A 20,941-nucleotide genomic window follows, 5' to 3' on the forward strand; every position below is an offset into this window, starting at 1 on the left:
ATGGTTTGATAAGGGGATCACTCTTCTGGAACATTGTTACGAGGAGGGAGATCTTATGTCTTTTGATCAGCTGAAACAGAAATACCACTTGCCAAACATGGACTTCTTTAGCTACCTACAACTACGAAACTTTATTAGGGTGACTCTCAAGGGACAATGGAACCTACCTAAGATGTCACCTATTGAACAACTCTGCCACGCAGACCAACCACTGTTCAAGACCATTTCCAGTGTTTACGATGCTCTTATGTCAGGACTAACACTGCCTGAGCTAGATAAACCCCGACTTAGATGGGAAAAAGATCTGGGTATTGATCTTGATGAGGGTCTATGGAGTGACCTATGCAGGGATGGTGTTACATCCACATTGAACTCCAGATACAGACTGATGCAGTTTAATTTCCTCCATCAGCTCTATATCACCCAATCTAGACTGCACAAGTTCAACTCTGATATCTCCTCCCTATGTTTTAGATGTGGCTCAGATGAAGGAACATTCCTCCATTCCACTTGGCAGTGTTTAAAACTACACGGTTTCTGGCAGGGGGTATGCGATACCATATCCTCAATTCACGGGGTTGCATTCCCTTTAGAACAACAATCTTAGGCAAAGCCATACTATAAAGCTAACAGAAATATTGCTAGTGATTGCCAAGAAATGTATTGCCTTGAAATGGATATTGGATTCCTCCCTGCCAGTTGCAATGTGGAAGTTAATAATTGTATCCCACTGGAGAAAATCACTTTCTGCTTGAGGAATAAGTTAAAGACATTTTACAGAATTTGGCAACCTTTTGACTATATAGAGAATCTCCCCCCCACGTCACATTGATTGAATCTCTATATAATCCTCACATAATGTTTCACACGTAATGCATAATATGTAGCCTACGGCAGGTGACCATATGATCCAAAGACTCATTATTTTTATTTTATGTTTGTATACATAATTATAATTCTTTTTATTACGCTCGTCTGTTACTGTCACTTTGTCCTATCATTGTCTAAAATCTTTTCACTTTTGTTTTGAATGTTCTTAATTGGAAAATGCAAAAATAAAATATTCAACAAAAAAAAGAAAGCTGATGGGATCATCTTTTTAATAGAGACCATCACTCGGTTTTCTCACTCAATTGCATAGCCTATAGAAATGTTGCACAACATGAGCTCATTCTATCATGAAGTGTTTGATTAGACTTTTGATGACATTTGCATTGATGTCAGAGTGATTAGAGGGACAATCTAGTGCCGTATCAGGCAGTGCCGTATCAGGCAGTTAGCAAGTTTGGAAAGCTACCAATGACCATCAGCAGCATCAGAGCTTGGAGAAGCCTAATTACCTTGACTAAACGGTCACGTGAAAATTGACTGCTGTCATGACTCGTGACCACCGGTGTGGTAGTAATATGGTCACTGTAACAGCCCTAACTGGGGCAAGGTTCATCTTCCAACAGGACAAAAACCCTCTTCACACAGCCAAGACAATGCAAGAGTGCCTTCGGGATAAGTCTCTGAATGTCATTGAGAGGCCCAGCCAGAGGCTGGACTTGAAGCCGATCTAACATCTCTGGGGAGACCTGAAAATACCTGTGCAGCGACGCTCCCCATCCAACCTAACAGACCTCCCAAAATATACAGTGGGGAAAAAAAGTATTTAGTCAGCCACCAATTGTGCAAGTTCTCCCACTTAAAAAGATGAGAGAGGCCTGTAATTTGTCATAGGTACACTTCAACTATGGCATACAAAATGAGATTTTTTTTCTCCAGAAAATCACATTGTAGGATTTTTTATGAATTTATTTGCAAATTATGGTGGAAAATAAGTATTTGGTCAATAACAAAAGTTACTCAATACTTTGTTATATACCCTTTGCTGGCAATGACAGAGGTCAAACCTTTTCTGTAAGTCTTCACAAGGTTCACACACTGTTGCTGGTATTTTGGCCCATTCCTCCATGCAGATCTCCTCTAGAGTAATAATATTTTGGGGCTGTTGCTGGGCAACACGGACTTTCAACTCCCTCCAAAGATGTTCTATGGGGTTGAGATCTGGAGACTGGCTAGGCCACTCCAGGACCTTGAAATGCATCTTACGAAGCCACTCCTTCGTTGCCCAGGTGGTGTGTTTGGGATCATTGTCATGCTGAAAGACCCAGCCACGTTTCATCTTCAATGCCCTTGCTGATGGAAGAAAAATCTCACGATACATGGCCCCATTCATTCTTTCCTTTACACAGATCAGTCGCCCTGGTCCCTTTGCAGAAAAACAGCCCCAAAGCATGATGTTTCCACCCCCATGCTTCACAGTAGGTATGGTGTTCTTTGGATGCAACTCAGCATTCTTTGTCCTCCAAACACGATGCTCTCTAGCAAACTTCAGACGGGCCTGGACATGTACTGGCTTAAGCAGGGGGACACGTCTGGCACTGCAGGATTTGAGTGCCTGGAGGCGTAGTGTGTTACTGATGGTAGGCTTTGTTACTTTGGTCCCAGCTCTCTGCAGGTCATTCACTAGGTCCCCCCGTGTGGTTCTGGGATTTTTGCTCACCGTTCTTGTGATCATTTTGACCCCACGGGGTGAGATCTTGCGTGGAGCCCCAGATCGAGGGAGATTATCAGTGGTCTTGTATGTCTTCCATTTCCTAATAATTGCTCCCACAGTTGATTTCTTCAAACCAAGCTGCTTACCTATTGCAGATTCAGTCTTCCCAGCCTGGTGCAGGTCTACAATTTTGTTTCTGGTGTCCTTTGACAGCTCTTTGGTCTTGGCCATAGTGGAGTTTGGAGTGTGACTGTTTGAGGTTGTGGACAGGTGTCTTTTATACTGATAACAAGTTCAAACAGGTGCCATTAATGCAGGTAACGAGTGGAGGACAGAGGAGCCTCTTAAAGAAGAAGTTACAGGTCTGTGAGAGCCAGAAATCTTGCTTGTTTGTAGGTGACCAACTACATATTTTCCAGCATAATTTGCAAATAAATTCATTAAAAATCCTACAATGTGATTTTCTGGATTTTTTTTCTCATTTTGTCTGTCATAGTTGAAGTGTACCTATGATGAAAATTAAGCCAACAGGAGTCATCTCCCCTCACTTAATCTTTGTATTACTCCATAGCATTCCACAACATCTTTGTGTCTTTCTTACAAAATTGCATCTAAAAGCCTGTTGACAAATCATGATGCAATAAAAGGAAATACAGCACTCAGAGGCTAAATCTAAGGCCTCATACACAACCCTTTATTTAAACGACACTGTAGGCTATTGTTATAATATATAATGTTATCCTCATTACCGTTATAAATGTGGACATCACAGTTATAGGAACAAAGCATTTATTAAAACAACATAAGCACAAGTGTGTAGAATCCAAATTAGTGACACATATGGAAACTGTCCAACTTCACCTATGTTGCTGGCTAGTTACCTCCCAAATAACAACAGGCACCACACCTCTGCAACTAGTAACCACAAGACCTCATGGCAACAACAAAAAAAACAAAAAAAAAAAAATACTGATTAAATCAACAGTAAGTCAATAGGTTTAACTTAAGTGATAGTGCAAAATGTCAAACGAAAAAAAGAGTGCATTCAAGTGTGTGGTCTGCGGCCAATTATTTTTTGTTGTTTGTATCCCAGTCTTATTGTGCAACATAATGCAGGTACGTTAACTATAAGGCTGGGATATAAGCGACCCAGAAGAATTGGCCGCAGAACGCACACTAAAGCAAAAAAAAATACAAAGTACGAATACATACAGAGAAATTATATTGATAACAGGATTTTGTAATAATAAAGTTGGTATGTAAAGAAAGGAGACCACCCCCACAGAAACCATGTTTTCCACCTCTTCCCACCCCACATAGCAACACAGGTTGGTTTGCAGTACCGTGAATGTGTACCTAATAAACTGGCAACTGAGTGTATATTTTGTTTGTATGTATGTGTTAGGCTTTACCTGAGATTATTCTTTACAATTTTAAATGTATAAATTGATGGTTCGGATTACGGGACACCAAGGTAATATTTTCAATATTCTGTTTTTTTTTTACCTTTATTTAACCAGGTAGGCTAGTTGAGAACAAGTTCTCATTTGCAACTGCGACCTGGCCAAGATAAAGCATAGCAGTGTGAACAGACAACACAGAGTTAAAGGGTTGTTCAGATTCCCTTAGATCTGTGGACCATACTTTTTGAATGACTAGCTCAGAATATTTAGGGTACGGATTCCACATTTGGACCAATGTAAAGCATCATTATGAAATAATGGAGTATGTGCGTGCCATTTTGATTCCCAGTTACAAGCACTTGAATGAACTCATGACTCAATTATATATGCACCAAAATGACAATCTGTTTGTCTTCAGTGCCTTGTGAAAGCCTAACACTAAGATCAAATTTTATAACTTAGCAAAACATTTTGGCAATAGAATAAGCTTTCAAATGATGCCCACCTGACCCAGATTGAACATTTTTGGATTGCATAAACAACAAGTTATTTTGTGATGGGCTGGGCTCCAAACAAACTACAAGTGTGCATGCTTCAGTTCCTCAATCGCAAACCTAGGAGATCTTAATTGTTTGTTATTGTTGTACCTACCCCAACATTTCAATGGATATTCTTAATTTGTTACTGAATGTATCCAGATTACTTTCAGATTTCATTACTGGCAAATGCTGTGAAAAGTACAGTAAATGTAAAATGCACATCCAATTAAAAATGTAATGTTTGGATTCAGGTGAACTGTTGTGTCTCCACCTTTGGTGTTGACAATGTCCCCATAATCTCCAAAGTGTTCTCATGCATTTGCTTTTTATATTTCTTATGTTAGAAACATTTCAATTCAGCCATAAGAAGGCTACGATGGCAATCATGTTTAGAACCTCGTGCTTTTTCTGCCCATGTGATGAAAATGAATCTTTGGCCATGACTTAAATAGCCTACTTGCCCTGCATCAAGGCATTGAAATAGCCATATTGTTTCAGTGACCCAACAGGCTACTACTACTACAGCTCTCTGAATACCATTTTAAGCCAGCTGAGACCATTGCTTAAAAGGACTTTATGGGGATGTAGTCTACCTCTAAGCAGTAGATTCTAATCAGAGAGAAGGGGGGCTGAGAATGCCTAGCCTGATGACTTACCCTGGGGGTTTGCTTGTCACGTAGGTAATGGTTCTTCCCCCTTTATCCTGTTAACAAATAGATACATATAATGACCAAATCTGTGCGATTGACATTTAACAGCCACTGATTCTCACTTTCGCATTTTAAGCAATAAGACAAGAGTCAGGGCTGATAATCTGCTTCCGAGATCTAAACCTGCTAACATAAATAGTCAAGTTCTCCAGTTTGGAGGACTCCATGGTTCCATGACAACTCAACTGCATTGAACTGCATAACTAAAACAAGCCATCTTCAACTTGTCATGCATACCACCCCCATCCAGTGTAGCACACTACCAGTGCTATAGGTCAAATTGTAATGCACCAGTGACATGACTGAATTATTTGTATGCAATCAGTTTCTATAAATGTGTCAATACTTCAAACATTGCTTATGCTGCATCTTGTATGCATAATGAAAAAGGTATGTCATGTGAGGTTATGACCACTGGTCTGTTCAACTAAACTCCATCTCATAAAATTAGTCATTACTCCAAACGAACTTGTAGAGAACCAGTTATCATACATCAGCAATTCTCTAGACACATAACAGTTGCATTTGACAGCTACATTCTTATGTATGAAAACGCTAGATTTGAAAATAGGTTACATTGAATATGGATACAGCGAACTGTAGGCATGTGACTTGCCGGTGCACTGCAGAGATCCATCGAAGTCACACTTATGAAGACACCAGTCAGAATAATTTTTGTTTTGTCGTGATATCTAACAACAATTACTGCATACTGGCAACTTAAATAGTTGCCCATGAAGAACACAAGCCTCAACCACTGTTTTTGAACTGCCACTGTTGCAGCTCACTCATATGTGGCCTGAGAACAGACGTTCGAGGGAAGTAGACTGACCTCAACCCTCATTTAGTTAGTTTACGAACGTTACTAGCTAACTATTATATTGATTGATGCAAGGGTTTTAAAAATTGGAAATGTTCAACAGATCGTCTCAATTCAACATTTAGACATTTTTGTTCAAACGTTAGGCGAGTAGAAATAAAGATGCTTTGCGTGTTTGTTTTTAGTGTATTGAGCATCAAATCCAATATATTAGCAGATGTGGCAGCTAACAGTAACTGTTCTATGAAACAGCAAGTGTTGTTGCTAGCTAGCCAACTCGTAGTGCGAGGCTAACAGTTATCTGTTTAGAACCAGGCTCGGTGGTACTAGTAACGTTAGCTTGTTGATTAGCACACCTACTGGCTATTTCAGTCTTCTGTTAGCTAAATGCAAACATTATCAAAAGAAGAATCATGCGTATTTGGGAACATTAGCTCGCAGTTATGTTTTTGTTGTTGTAAGAATGGTTCCATTTAGCAAACAGGTAGCTAGTTTTCTGGAAAGCAGTTTAATGACGCATGTTGTTTGTGACTCTCTTTGCTGAGCCAGCTGACTGATCCATAAACAAGCCGAATGTGCGCCGCTATCTAGCGTCGGATAACACATTTATTTGATAGCTAGATAAATTAGCTGGCGAATAATTTTACTTTTACCCTACTTACCTGTGTGATGTCTTAACTTTAAATGCGACTACCTACGTGTTTAGCCAACACAGTGTGTTATCACTATGCTAGGTGTATGTTTGGTAGTTTAATAATTGTTTCGATTATTTTCTTGTCCAGCTCACTTTTAGACTTGTACTTCTATCTTGCAAAATGGCGGTCTTTCCTGCATTTACCATCAAACTCTCGGAAACAGGGGATTGGGGGTGTGACCGTCGGGGATGTTTTTTTAATTGGAGTGAATGTTGGACCAAACAACGTTAGCTAAATATTTCTTTAAAGCTTTTTCTAAATGTGCGTTATATTTAACCATTTTTCTTGAGTTTTCGGGGCGCCTTTAGACCCAATGTGCCATTTAGAATAACAAGTGTCCCCTCTGTCAAAACATGGTAAGTTCTATATCCTTTCTCATGGGAGGATGTCATGTAGTCATTCTGTTATTTTATAGCTCGATGGTCACCTGCAAAGTTATTGCGTTGCCATTCAATATATATCAGTGCATTTTGATGTAAGCTGCCTCTTCATCAGGTGCAAGGGAAAAAATATATTTTGGGCAGCACGTGAAACGAATTCTGAAAAGTCTGTTTTAAAACACCGTTTGAAACAAGCATTACACAGATGGTCATGTTTTTCAGCTGCTAGTTCTCAGGTTTTGACAGCTGGCTGATCCTGCCCTTGTATCAGCTTTTAGAGAAGTTGATAGTGTGTAGGACATCCCTCCAAGGCCCAGGAATCTCCGATTCAAACTAGACAGCTCTGCAATCGTTATGTCGAAATACGTGTGTTTACTCACCAGATATGGAGTCGCTGAGCAACTGTCTTAATTTAGTCCCATTGAGGCCGATATTCAAATAAAGGTTTAAATATAAATGTACACGCAATCGAAAGAATGCCTATTCACTCACATCCCAATGATCCCGGATAGCACTAACCTTATTGCCATGCACAGGTCGGAAGTCTACAACAGCTCAATACATTGTAGGTGCCTATAGTGTTTTTTTCCCCCTGATGCATGTAAGACATTTTTTCAATCCTTTTTTGGGGGTACATACCGGCCGTCACGGGAGTAAATGAAGATAGTTGCTCATTGAAACCCCACATTTGGTGAATACCGAACGTATTTTTACATAACGCTTGCATATCTGTCTAGAGTTTGAATCGGAGCTTCGCGTTAGAGACGAGACACTCATCCTGACTTCTCTAAAGCACAGACACTGGGTATGTGTTTCAAGTTTTATTAGAGGATATGCATACATCGTCCAACGAAATGCTTACTTACAGGTTCCTTCTCAACAATACAAAATAGTAAAAAAATAAGAATACGAACAAAGTAAATGGCAGTAGAATAGAATAAACATTTTAGCATAAGTATAATACAGGAAGGCAATTTATAGTACAATATTTACACGTGTATTGGGGACAACGGTACAATAAGAGTCTGGTAGCAGCAGTTGTGATATGTGCTAACGTGCGGGGAATCAGGGCAGGTGGTCAGTCCAGTTCACGTGTTCAGCAGTCTGATGGCTTGTAGATAGATATAAACTCTCGAAACGATCCTATGGCAAATATATTAACGTATCTGGTTATTTTTCTTCAACCTAACAATTTACTCTGTGTAATAAGTCCTCCGGGCCACAAGGCGAAGTAGCCTGTTAGGTTGAATAGTACCTTTAGAACAACAAGTTTTCGTCCCATTCATTTAGATCTTGTTGGTTTGTGGTGGGCCATGCATGTATGTCGGATTTGGAATTTGCCTTAACATTAGAGGTGCTGACTACGCTGTGGTGTGATCATGTCTGGGGCGTTAGCAAGGGTACTGTTTTATCCCACATTAGCGTATAATGTTGTCATGGAAAAAGTATCCTCAAGACGGTGGTTCAATCGCGTGGATCAGACTGTCATTCTAGGAGCCCTGCCTTTCAAATCAATGACTAATGAGGTAACGTTAGCTAGCTAATTATTTTTGGTTTTGTGAACTCGTCCAGTCTTCTACTTGTAGCTGGCATGCACGAGCTACTGATTTTCTAATGGGAAAAAACATTGCCATCAACATTATTTTCTACTTCCAGCTGGTGCAGACAGAAAATGTCAGGGGGGTAATAACCATGAACGAGGAATATGAAACAAAGTACTTCTGCAACTCAGCTGAGGTGAGCTGATGATTTACTTCCTATGAAATTCAATGGCCGTCCTCTTGGAGAGAGGTGGGGAATATTATTTGCTCATCATCAGGACCTTGATAAACTGATTCAGGTGTGGTAGAGCAGTTAGGACACAAGCCTGTCTAGGCGGGATGGCCCTTCTCTATCCATTGGTACTAGAGGTCGACAGATTATGATTTTTCAACGTCGATACCGATTATTGGAGGACCAGAAAAAACGTTTTATTTTAATTTATTTGTAATAATGACAATTACAACAATACTGAATATACACTTATTTTAACTTAACATCATACATCAATAAAATCAATTTAGCCTCAAATAAATAATGAAACATGTTCAATTTGGTTTAAATAATGCAAAAACAAAAGTGTTGAAGAAAGTAAAAGTGCAATGTGTATCATGTAAGAAAGCTAACGTTTAAGTTCCTTGCTCAGAACATGAGAACATATGAAAGCTGGTGGTTCCTTCAATATTCCCAGGTAAGAAGTTTTAGGGTGTAATTATTATAGGAATTATAGGACAATTTCTCTCTATACCATTTGTATTTCATATACCTTTGACTATTGGATGTTCTTATAGGCACTTTAGTATTGCCAGTGTAACAGTATAGCTTCCGTCCCTCTCCTCGCTCCTACCTGGGCTCGTACCAGGAACACATCGACAACAGCCACCCTCGAAGCAGCGTTTCCCATCGCTCCACAAAAGTTGCAGCCCTTGCAGAGCAAGGGGAACAACTACTCCAAGTCTCAGAGCGAGTGACGTTTGAAACGCTATTAGCGCGCACCCCACTAACTAGCTAGCCATTTCACATCGGTTACACCAGCCTAATCTCGGGAGTTGATAGGCTTGAAGTCATAAACAGCTGCTGTTATACGCACGAAAGTGCTGTTTGAATGAATGCTTATGAGCCTGCTGCTGCCTACCATCGCTCAGTCAGACTGCTCTATCAAATCATAGACTTAGTTATAACATGATAACACAGAGAAATACGAGCCTTTGGTCATTAATATGGTCGAATCCGGAAACTATCATCTCGAAAACAAGACGTTTATTCTTTCAGGGAAATACGGAACCGTTCCGTATTCTAACGGGTGGCATCCATAAGTCTAAATATTCCTGTTACATTGCACAACCTTCAATGTTATGTCATAATTACGTAAAATTCTGGCAAATTAGGCGGCCCAAACTGTTGCATATACACTGACTCTACGTGCAATGAACGCAAGAGAAGTGACACAATTTCACCTGGTTAATATTGTCTGCTAACCTGGATTTCTTTTAGCTAAATATGCAGGTTTAAAATACTTCTGCGTATTGATTTTAAGAAAGGCATTGATGTTTATGGTTTGGTACACATTGGAGCAACAATACACACCGCATCGATTATATGCAACGCAGGACACGCTAGATAAACTAGTAATATCATCAACCATATGTAGTTAACTAGTGATTATGATTGATTGTTTTTTATAAGAAGTTTAATGCTAGCTAGCAACTTACCTTGGCTTACTGCATTCGCGTAACAGGCAGTCTCCTCGTGGAGTGCAATGTATTCAGGTGGTTAGAGCGTTGGACTAGTTAACTGTAAGGTTGCAAGATTGAATCCCCCGAGCTGACAAGGTAAAAATCTGTCGTTCTGCCCCTGAATGAGGCAGTTAACCCACCATTCCAAGGCCGTTATTGAAAATAAGAATGTGTTCTTAACTGACTTGCCTAGTTAAATAAAGATTAAAGAAAGAAAAAAATCGGTGTCCAAAAATACCGATTTCCAATTGTTATGAAAACTTGAAATCGGCCCTAATTAATCGGCCATTCCGATTAATCGGCCGACCTCTAATTGGTACAGTAGTTTAATTGCCACAAATAGATACAGAACCTCGAATTTAAAAAGTAGCTTCGTGGTGCTCTTGTACGCAAGGTCCGGGGAATGTCCTGTATGTCAAACATTGTTTGTTGTGAGTTTTATAATAGCAAATGTGAATTTGTATTAGAAACGGCTTTGTTTGTTCTGAAACAGGAGTGGAAAGCCGAGGGGGTGGAGCAGCTGCGACTCAGCACAGTGGACCTGACCGGTGTGCCCAGTCTAGAGAACCTGCACAGAGGAGTGGAGTTTGCACTTAGTCACCGGGAAAAGGGCTCCAGTGTGTATGTCCACTGTAAGGCTGGACGCTGTCGCAGTGCTACACTAGCTGCTGCATACATCATAAGGGTGAGCCGAGGGCTTTGGCCAGCAAACGACAGTCTTTGCTATCCATCGATTGCCACTGCTGGCTATCCTGATCATCACTAGTACTGAATTAGTTGTATTTACCTAACTTGTACATCGGTTTGTTGGTCTGTTTACAGATACACTGCTGGAGTCCAGAGGAAGCATGTCAGATGTTGGCCTCTGTCCGACCACATGTAATAATTCGTTCATCACAGCTGGAGATGCTTCGGCGGTACCATCAGCAAGTCTGTGGCGGAGGTTCCATTTAAGAGTGAGGCTGCCAGCATACTTATTGCACTTATACAGAAACTGTAAATTTAGCATTGTCAAGACGAACAATATGCTGCTTGAAGGGATTTTTGACCTTTAGCTCATTCTTTTACATAGTTTTGTTACTCAACTGGATCAAGTGTATATTGAATAATTCTCAAATGTTGTATAATTCAAGTGTCATCACAGCTCATCAGAACATGGGGTATAATAAATTGCTATCCCAATCAAAGTACTGACAGGTGGGTGAAGGGGGTGTATTTAAAAGCATGTTTCTACAGATTTTTTTTCTTCCTTAATTAGGACATTTGATTACAATTTCTATGTTAAGAAAATTTGTGATATTTTCATTGGTACTAATTTCACTGATCGTTTGATAGTATTCTATATGGGTTGTAAAAACATATTGGAAAATAATTATATTATTATAAAAGGATAGCTATTGAAACTTAATCCATTGAAACATAACCGGAGTGAACACGGGGCCTAATTGTCTGGAAAGCCCAGGTTGAAATGAGCATTTGAATCAGGAAAGGTTACTCTCACGACCTCTACAAACCATGTTGAATAAAGTGATATGTTAACGTACTTTAGCGGTTGTCTGTGCAGTTGGTCCTTTTGGCAGTAGGAATGTGAGACAATATCCACAGGAAAGTATATAATTATGCAGAACAAAAATATAAAATGCAACTTTTAAAATATTGGTTCCATTTTTCATGAGCTGAAATGAAAGCCCAGAAATGTTCCATATGCACAGAGCTTATTTCTATAAAATTGTGTGCACAAATTGGTTTACATTCTTGTTTGTGAGCATTTCTCCTTTGCCAAGATAATCCTGTGGCATATCAAAAAGCTGACTAAACTGTGTGATCATTACACAGGTGCACCTTGTGCTGAGGACAGTTGTCACAACACAATGCCACAGATGTCTCAAGTTAAGGGAGCATACAATTGGCATGCTGACTGCAGGAATGTCCATCAGAGCTGTTACAAGATAGAGAAATTACCATAAGCTGCCTCCAACATTTTAGAGAATTTGGCAGTACATCTAACTGGCCACAACTGCAGACAACACCAGCCCTGGATATCGGTCTCTTAACATTCCGCAAGGAGTTGAATGAGCCTGAACAGAGTGGCAACTCAACTAGGCCAAGATACATTTTGGATTATAAATAGTACAGAAACAGATAGCTGATGAGATCTATCCAGTGTTAAATTACCTGTCTGAAATTCGCATTAAAAGTAAATGGTAAAACAAAGATCCATCAACAGTTGGTTCTACTTCATCACAGTTAGATGGGGTGATGCAAAACCTTTTAACAAATATTTATGTAATTAAACCAAGATAGACCATTGCCTGTCATTTCCAATGTGAACAAATGACTCATAGTGGGCAAGGAGAGCAGAGCCAAGCACGAGCTAGCGTTCTAGCACGCATCTGCATTTTTCCGTTAGGGAACGCCTACTCTAAAATGCGCGTATGCAATAACTCAATTCGCCTTTGCGCTGCTAAACGCGATTTAAAAAAACTTTTGATCGTCTTCTTCTGTGAGTATTATGGCGGGCTACACCCAAAAAGTTGTATTGCCGCCACCAACTGGACGGTTTAAAACCAAACAATTGTATTAATACATACGTAATAGTACAACTAACGTAATCCAACCTAATAAATAGTTACATTGCCAAAACAAACAAAACTCCCACTTCCTTTTAGTTCTCCATATCTCCCTTCTCAGCCTCTAGGACCTGAGAGGGTGGTACGGCTTGTGCCAATATTGCATGTAATTCTTTTGCTGACAAATATTTCAGCCCCGGGAACTGCTTCGCTGCAATCACTATGATTTTTATCTTTCCGGGCCTTCTCTCCACCTTGGCAGTGTCATTAATTACCATAGCTATAAATGCCACACAGTCCACCTTCTTAACCTTTAAAATGTCAGGATCTGCTGGTGAAAGGCAACCCATGCATTCTGAAGTGTAGGCCTATCCACTACTCTTCTGGTGCACCATTCAAACCCTCAACCCTTTGTCACAACTGCTGCATATGAAATGCTCTGTACAACCCTGACTTTGGCCGCCTCATTCCCTTTCATCCTTGAGTGGCATTCAGGAAGACATGGCTTCATGGTTCCCATCGCAATTGCAACGTCACATATTCATCACTTTTATAACACATATGATCATTTCCACAACTTGAACATCTCGGCTTCTCCCTTCTGCAAACACTTGCTACACTCTGCAAAAATCACTGAAGCTGGATACTCCTATCTCCCTCACTAGCTTTAAGCACCAGCTGTCAGAGCAGCTCACAGATCACTGGACCTGTAAATAGCCCATCCAACTACTGTTTTTGTTTTATCTTGCTCCTTTGCACCCCATTATCTCTACTTGCACATTCATCTTCTATCACTCCAGTGTTTAATTTGTATATTGTAATTACCTCACCACCATGGCCTATTTATTGCCTTTACCTCCCTTATCTTACCTCATTTGCACACAATGTATATACTTTTTCTACTGTATTATTGATTGTGTGTTTATTCCATGTGTAACTCTGTGTTGTTGTATGTGTCAAACTGCTTTGCTTTATCTTGGCCAGGTTGCAGTTGTAAATGAGAACTTGTTCTCAACTAGCCTACCTGGTTAAATAAAGGTGAAATAAAGAAACATGACCAAAACCTTTACAATGATCACACTGCATTGGTCTTGGGATAAATGCTCTGACTCTGTAGTTAATATACCATAACGGCACTTGAGTAGGGAGAGACTGCATATCAAAAAAACAAAAGAACAGACTTCACTTTTCACCACACGATTCATCCGACGTGCTTCAAATCACTCCAGGAATATTTTTAATCTCTTCAAAATCTACTTCCCACGAAACGCCAGATAAAACCTCCTTGAGAGGTGGCCTGCTCAGAAGAAACACACACGACACTTCAAATGTATTAAATCAGTTAAGACACAACACACGTTCCTTCTGCTCCACAGAACAAACAATCAAAACAAGCCCGCCTCTCGTGATCTTTACATCCTTCACTTTACCCAGCACTCTCCACCAGTTTGGATAACTCATGGTTTATTCAAAATCGGTACTCTTTTCAGCAGCTCCTCATTAACAAACCGTACTCCTACTAGATACGAAGGGTCATTATCATCACTGTACACTACCTTGGTCCGTTTAACATTATTTTGGACAATACTCAAATTCTCCTTGATTCTACCGCCATTTTATTCAGAATGTACTTCATCATCCGCTTCCGCTATCTTTCATTCGCCTATTTTCGAGTGGAAACGTCAAGCGGATGCCTTACATTTACATCCGGTGAAATATCTGTCTCGTTCTATCTGTGCGTTTAAACTACCCAGCATTATAAAAAAAACAGAAGAAGAACATTGCCAACGTCATTGAAAAAACATGGCGGCATCGTTAGTGCGTTTTGTTCGCGGAGGTTTTAGCAGGACTTTGAATCGTAAGTACATTTCGAGCATTAACTGTGCACTAACATGCTGTCTTCATTTATAGTTAATGCGCGTGATAACGCATTTATATTGTTGTTAAGATCGCGCTATCTGTAGTCAGACAGTTCTCACTTGACCTTCCGTCAAATTGGCTAGCAAGTCAGTGGTTATGTTCCAGGTCGGGATTTTAGTTGTCACACTGCGCATCTAGAGGCTTGCTAAACGCAAGTCAGATGTTGATCATCTGTGCTGTACGACTTAAACAGACGACCTGGAACGCACATTGCCATGTCAATTTATAACTTGTCTCTAACAGGCATGTATGCTTATAATACACTATATATACAAAGGTATGTGGACACCCCTTCAAATTTGTGGATTTGGCTATTTCGGCCACAGCTGATGCTGACAGGTGTATCAAATCGAACACACAGCGATGCAATCATCATAGAAAAACATTGACAGTAGGATGGCCTTATTGAAGAGCTCAGTGACTTTCAACGTGGCACTGTTGTCAGTCCATCAAATGTCTGCCCTGTTAGAGCTGCTCTGGTCAAATGGAAGTGCTGTTATTGTGAAGTGGAAACTTCTAGGAGCAACAACGGCTCAGCCGTGAAGTGGAAGGCCACACAAGCTCACATAACTGGAACACTGAGTGCTCTAGTGTGTAAAAATTGTCTGTCCAACTGCCTCTGGAGGTAATGTCAGCACAATAACTGTTCGTCTGGAGCTTAATGAAATTGGCCTAAGATCACCTTGCGCAATGCCAAACGTTGACTGGAGTGGTGTAAAGCTCATCGCCATTGGACTCTAGAATAGTGGAAACGCGTTCTCTGGCGTGATGAATCACGCTTTACCATCTGGCAGTCCAACAGACGAATCTGGGTTTGGTGGATGCCAGGAGAACACTACCTACCCGAATGCATAGTGCCAACTGTAAAGTTTGGTGGAGGAGGAATAATTGTCTGGGGCTGTTTTTCATGGTTCAGGATAGGCCCCTTAATTCCAGTGAAGGGGAAATGTTAACGCTACAGCATACAATGACATTCTAGACGATTCGGTACTCCCAACTTTGTGACAACAACTTTGGGAAGGTCCTTTCCTGTTTCAGCATGACAATGCCCAAGGGACCAAAGTGAGGTCCATAAATAAATGGTTTGTCGAGATCGGTGTGGAAGTACTTGACTGGCAGTCTGCACAGTGCCCTGACCTCAACCCTATCGAACACCTTTGGGCTGAATTGGAACGCTGGCTGCGAGCCATGCCCAATCGCCCAACATCAATGGCCGACCTCACTAATGCTCTTGTGGCAGAATGAAAGCAAGTCCCCACAGAAATGTTCCAACATCTTGTGGAAAGCCTTCCCAGAAGAGTGGAAGCTGTTATAGCAGAAAATGGGAGACCAATTTCATATTAATGCCTATTATTTTGGAATGAGATGTTCGACGAGCAGGTGTCCAGAAACTTTTGGTCATGCAGTGTATCTATTAGCTAGCTATATCCTTGTTATGACAGTGTTATGTAGCCATAACTGAGGCAAGTAATGTAAAAGTGTTAGTCGCTTAGCCGCTAGTTAACGAGCAGTCAGAGGAGAGGACCATGCTGGTAATCCAACCCGTTTTAACGTTAGTTAGCCATTTAGTACGTAATGTTATTTTATGTAATATGTTACAGTTGCCAATCGAAGCCCATGTCTCATGCAAGCGAGATCCGAGACTACTGAAACAAAACGTGAGTATACCAGTGTCTAGTAGAATTCACCCAGCCTGTGGCATTTGTCTTTATGGTGCACATTGTAGATAATCATCCTCAGTATGTTGACCCCGCGAAGTCCTAGTCCATCCCCAATGTAGTACAATTCTTTAACCATTTAGTTTTAAATGCAGTCAGTGATCTTTGCAACACTGAATACAATAGATGATTGAGTGCAACAATAATTGTATTGCCTCATCCTTTAAAAAAAAAAAAACAATTTCATGTGCCTTATCTCTGTGTAGCCACTGTTAGACCCAAGGATGCGGTCACCCATAACCAACTTGCAGCTTTTGGAGAATATGTGGCTGAAATGCTTCCTAAATATGTGCAGCAAGTCCAGGTAAGATAATGTAATTGCACCAACTGCTATAATGAATATTCAGCTTTAACACAGACAACCACACAATCATACAATGTTGAGCAACCCTTAAGGGAAACTGTACTGTAAATCCAAAATGCTTATGGTGCATCTCAAACATGGGGAACATACACATAAGGTTAGAAAGGAGCCCACACTTGGGAATTAAGCTGGCAACCGGAAGGTGTCTTGTATCAAATCCTAGTGTACAATTGACCATTAAAGTCATTTTAATCTTTATTTACCTTCTTAAAAAGCTTGCTGTTTGGTATAGCTAATTGAATGTCATTTTGAAGCCATATGAGCTTCACAAGGATGCATGTTATATCTTCAGGTGACATGTTACAATGAGTTGGAGGTGATGATCCATCCTGACGGGGTCATCCCTGTGTTGACCTTTCTGAGAGACCACAGCAACGCTCAGTTCCGAAACATGATTGACCTTACTGCAGTTGACATTCCCACCCGCCAGAATCGCTTTGAGGTACTATTCCGTCCAGACCCCCCAGGCTGTTGTTCCAATAGTATACCTCTCTCTTCATGACAGTGCTTTGTTATTTTTGTGGTTATGAACGTGTGTTCAGACACAAACATAGAATTTAACCAGATTACTTTGATGAACCCTGATCTAATCAGAGGTGACGTTTTTATGTCATAAGTCTGTTTTCTTTGGCGAATAGATTGTGTACAACCTGCTCTCCCTGCGCTACAACTCCCGGATCCGTTTGAAGACCTACACCGACGAGCTCACCCCAGTAGACTCCTCTGTGTCTGTCCACAACGCAGCCAACTGGTACGAGAGGGAGGTAAGTGACCGTTACATCGTAAGAATGCTTTACTTGAAGGATTCTAAGATTTCAATGTAACATTTTTGTGTTGGCAGCTCAGAATTTATATTTTGCCTGCCACAATGCAAATTCTAATGAAAGGATAGGTTTGCCAAGCTAGAAGTCATTTACCAAAGTTACTGGTAATTAACAGGTAATCTATGGCAATCTATTGTGACTTTGGTCATTTATACATAAAAAAATATATATTAATATAGGATAAATTTTTTACATCTGTCTATGTTCTCCAAGATTTCCTAGTGGAGACACCATATGGTTCAAGAGAAAATATCCTAATTAATGATCAACAAAGGCATTATTTTCAATTTAACTCTGCAACTTTTCCAATTATTGACTTTTTTCACAACTGCCACCAGTTTGGCGACAAAATATTAATAACAAAGACATATTGACATAGTAAAATAAGTGTGTGTGGAGGGGGGATATAAAGGATAATTCATGCCACTTGTTCACAAACTATAGTTTTGGAAAGTCGGTTAGGACATCTACTTTGTGCATGACACAAGTCATTTTTCCAACAATTGTTTACAGACAGATTATTTCACATATTATTCACTGTACCACAATTCCAGTGGGTCAGAAGTTTACATACACTAAGTTGACTGTGCCTGAAAATTCCAGAAAATGATGTCGTGGCTTTAGAGGCTTCTGATAGGCTAATTGACATCATTGGAGTCATTTGGAGGTGTACCTGTGGATGTATTTCAAGGCCTACCTTCAAACTCAGTGCCTCTTTGGTTGACATCATGGGAAAATCAAAAGAAATCAGCCAACACCTCAGAATAGAAATTGTAGACCTCCACAAGTCCGGTTCATCCTTGAGAGCAATTTACAAATGCCTGAAGGTACCTCGTTCATCTGTACAAACAATAGTACGCAAGTATAAACACCATGGGACCACGCAGCCGTCACACCGCTCAGGAAGGAGACGTGTTCTGTCTCCTAGAAATGAACGTACTTTGGTGCGAAATGTGCAAATCAATCCCAGAACAACAGCAAAGGACCTTGTGAAGATGCTGGAGGAAACCGGTACAAAAGTATCTGTATCCACAGTAAAACAAGTCCTAAATCAACATAACCTGAAAGGCCGCTCAGCAAGGAAGAAGCCACTGCTCCAAAACCGCCATAAGAAAGCCAGACTATGGTTTGCAACCTCACATGGGGACAAACATCATACTTTTTGGAGAAATGTCCTCTGGTCTGATGAAACAAAAATGTAACTGTTTGGCCATAATGATCATCGTTATGTTAGGAGTTAAAGGGGGAGGCTTGCAAGTCAAAGAACACCATCCCAAGCGTGAAGCACGGGGGTGGCAGCATCATGTTGTGGGGGTGCTTTCCAGCAGGAGGGACTGGTGCACTTCACAAAATAGAAGATATCATGAGGAAGGAAAATTATGTGGATATATTGAAGCAACATCTCAAGACATCAGTCAGGAAGTTAAAGCTCGGTCGCAAATGGGTCTTCCAACTGGACAATGACCCCAAGCATACTTCCAAAGTTGTGGCAAAATGGCTTAAGAATAACAAAGTCAAGGTATTGGAGTGGCCTTCACAAAGCTCTGACCTCAATCCTATAGAACATTTGTGGGCAGAACTGAAAAATCGTGTGCAAGCAAGGAGGCCTACAAACCTGACTGTTACACCAGCTGTCAGGAGGAAAGGGCCAAAATTCACCCAAATTATTGTGGGAAGCTTGCGGAAGGCTACCCGAAATGTTTGACCCAAGTTAAACAATTTAAAGGCAATGCTACCAAAATACTAATTGAGTGTATGTAAACTTCTGACCCACTGGGAGTGGTGATCCTAACTGACCTAAAACGGGGAATATTTACTAGGATTAAATGTCAGTAATTGTGAAACTGAGTTTAAATGTATTTAAACTTCCGACTTCAACTATATATTAAACAACAATGATATTCACTAAATTGATGGTTAATATTTAGGATAATGTTTTACAGCTTTGTCATTCAATTTTTTTTATTTAACATGTTATAAGGCCACACAGGGCCAGAGAACTACAGACGCCTGGATAATCTGAAGTACCCTAAAAGGCCATTAGAAGTCACAAAAATAAAAACTTGACTGTTACCAAAATTCTGGTAGTTTACTGGTAAACTTAGGTTTTTGGTAACACTCCCTTTCCAATACTATGAAAGTATATGTTTTGTGCTTGTGTTATTAGGTGTGGGACATGTATGGAGTTTTCTTCGCCAACCACCCTGACCTGAGACGTATTCTGACAGATTATGGGTTTGAGGGGCATCCGTTTAGGAAGGACTTCCCACTGTCAGGATTTGTGGAGGTAAGGTCAGATAAGAATGCTGAGAAATGTCCCATGTCGTGCACATGCATTAAAGGCCAAATTATAACCTAATCCTATCCTAAAATCTGTACATGCGACTTCACAATACAAAAGTATTGTATCTACCACAAGAGGTTGGTGGCACCTTAATTTGGGAGGACGGGCTCGTGCTAATGGCTGAATGAGTGGAATGGTATCAAACGTATGGATTCCGTAGGTTTGATGCCATTTCCATTCGCTCCGTTCCAGCTATTATTATGAGACGTCCTCCCCTCATCAGCCTCCGCTGGTATCTACCATGTTGTTCATTCTGTCCATCTGGTACATCTCAGGTGCGTTATGATGATGAGGTGAAGCGCGTGGTGGCAGAGCCTGTGGAGCTCTCACAGGAGTTTCGTAAGTTTGACCTGAACAGTCCGTGGGAGGTGTTCCCAGCCCACCGTGAGGCCAAGGCACCTGAGCTACCAGCTGGGGATAAGCCAGCTGACAAGTAACCATCTACCGAGAGATAAAATCCCCGTATTTAATATTTCCGTACTGTTGATGGACTCATGTCCCACTTGAGTCCACTCAAGTATTTATGTAAATAAAAACAAAAGCTAAACCGTTTGTTTGTGTTGATATTTTTTTCATTAGCTGGATGTGCTGAATAGTGATTACATTTTGACGGTGTATGTTTAAACTATAGCACTAGTACAAGCATATTTTTTTTTTGGTCACACACGTGATGAGCAGATGTTATTGCGGGTGTAGTGAAATGCTTGTGCTTCTAGCTCCGACAGTGCAATAATATCTAACAAATTACACACATACACACCTAAGTAGGAATAAATTAAGACTGTATATATGGACGAGCGATGTCAGAGCAGAAGTGACTAAGATACAGTAGAATCA

At 40.5% G+C, this 20,941-nt stretch overlaps 3 protein-coding genes across 41 annotated transcripts in view; 2 read left to right on the top strand and 1 right to left on the bottom strand.

Annotated features, from left to right (window-relative positions):
- LOC110526187 (CUGBP Elav-like family member 1) overlaps positions 1–7,618 on the bottom strand; it is a 53,909-nt gene extending 46,291 nt beyond the window's left edge. For 33 of the 38 annotated variants that reach the window (XM_036980513.1, XM_036980503.1, XM_036980499.1 and 30 more), the window contains exons 1-3: positions 6,677–6,836; positions 5,811–5,841; positions 5,141–5,187 (exon numbers count right to left, since the gene is read on the bottom strand). In XM_036980513.1, the coding sequence (XP_036836408.1) occupies positions 5,141–5,187; positions 5,811–5,831 (68 nt within the window). In that variant the 5' untranslated portion in view covers positions 5,832–5,841; positions 6,677–6,836. Of the gene's footprint in view, positions 1–5,140; positions 5,188–5,810; positions 5,842–6,676; positions 6,855–7,469 lie in introns of those variants that run through there. The other 5 variants (XM_021606936.2, XM_021606929.2, XM_036980529.1 and 2 more) reach the window with 4 other exon arrangements.
- On the top strand, positions 6,855–11,912 carry ptpmt1 (protein tyrosine phosphatase mitochondrial 1). 2 transcript variants are annotated; one of them, XM_021606939.2, is made up of 4 exons: positions 6,855–7,065; positions 8,746–8,826; positions 10,858–11,049; positions 11,187–11,912. In XM_021606939.2, the coding sequence occupies exons 1-4, from the start codon at positions 7,063–7,065 to the stop codon at positions 11,316–11,318; spliced, it is 408 nt and encodes a 135-aa protein (XP_021462614.1). In that variant the 5' UTR covers positions 6,855–7,062; the 3' UTR covers positions 11,319–11,912. The 2 variants fall into 2 exon arrangements, with proteins under 2 accessions (XP_021462614.1, XP_021462613.1); XM_021606938.2 differs by lacking the exon at positions 6,855–7,065 and adding an exon at positions 8,057–8,615.
- A 2,722-nt stretch (positions 11,913–14,634) lies between these two features.
- On the top strand, positions 14,635–20,656 carry ndufs3 (NADH:ubiquinone oxidoreductase core subunit S3). Its single transcript, XM_021606942.2, has 7 exons — positions 14,635–14,792; positions 16,456–16,512; positions 16,779–16,876; positions 17,229–17,378; positions 17,575–17,700; positions 19,928–20,047; positions 20,380–20,656. Exons 1-7 carry the CDS (start codon positions 14,738–14,740, stop codon positions 20,539–20,541), a joined length of 768 nt encoding a protein of 255 aa, XP_021462617.1. The 5' UTR covers positions 14,635–14,737; the 3' UTR covers positions 20,542–20,656.
- The last annotated feature ends 285 nt before the right edge of the window (positions 20,657–20,941 follow it).

The sequence above is a fragment of the Oncorhynchus mykiss genome, chromosome 6 (assembly GCF_013265735.2).
Source record: "Oncorhynchus mykiss isolate Arlee chromosome 6, USDA_OmykA_1.1, whole genome shotgun sequence".
NCBI lineage: Eukaryota > Metazoa > Chordata > Actinopteri > Salmoniformes > Salmonidae > Oncorhynchus > Oncorhynchus mykiss.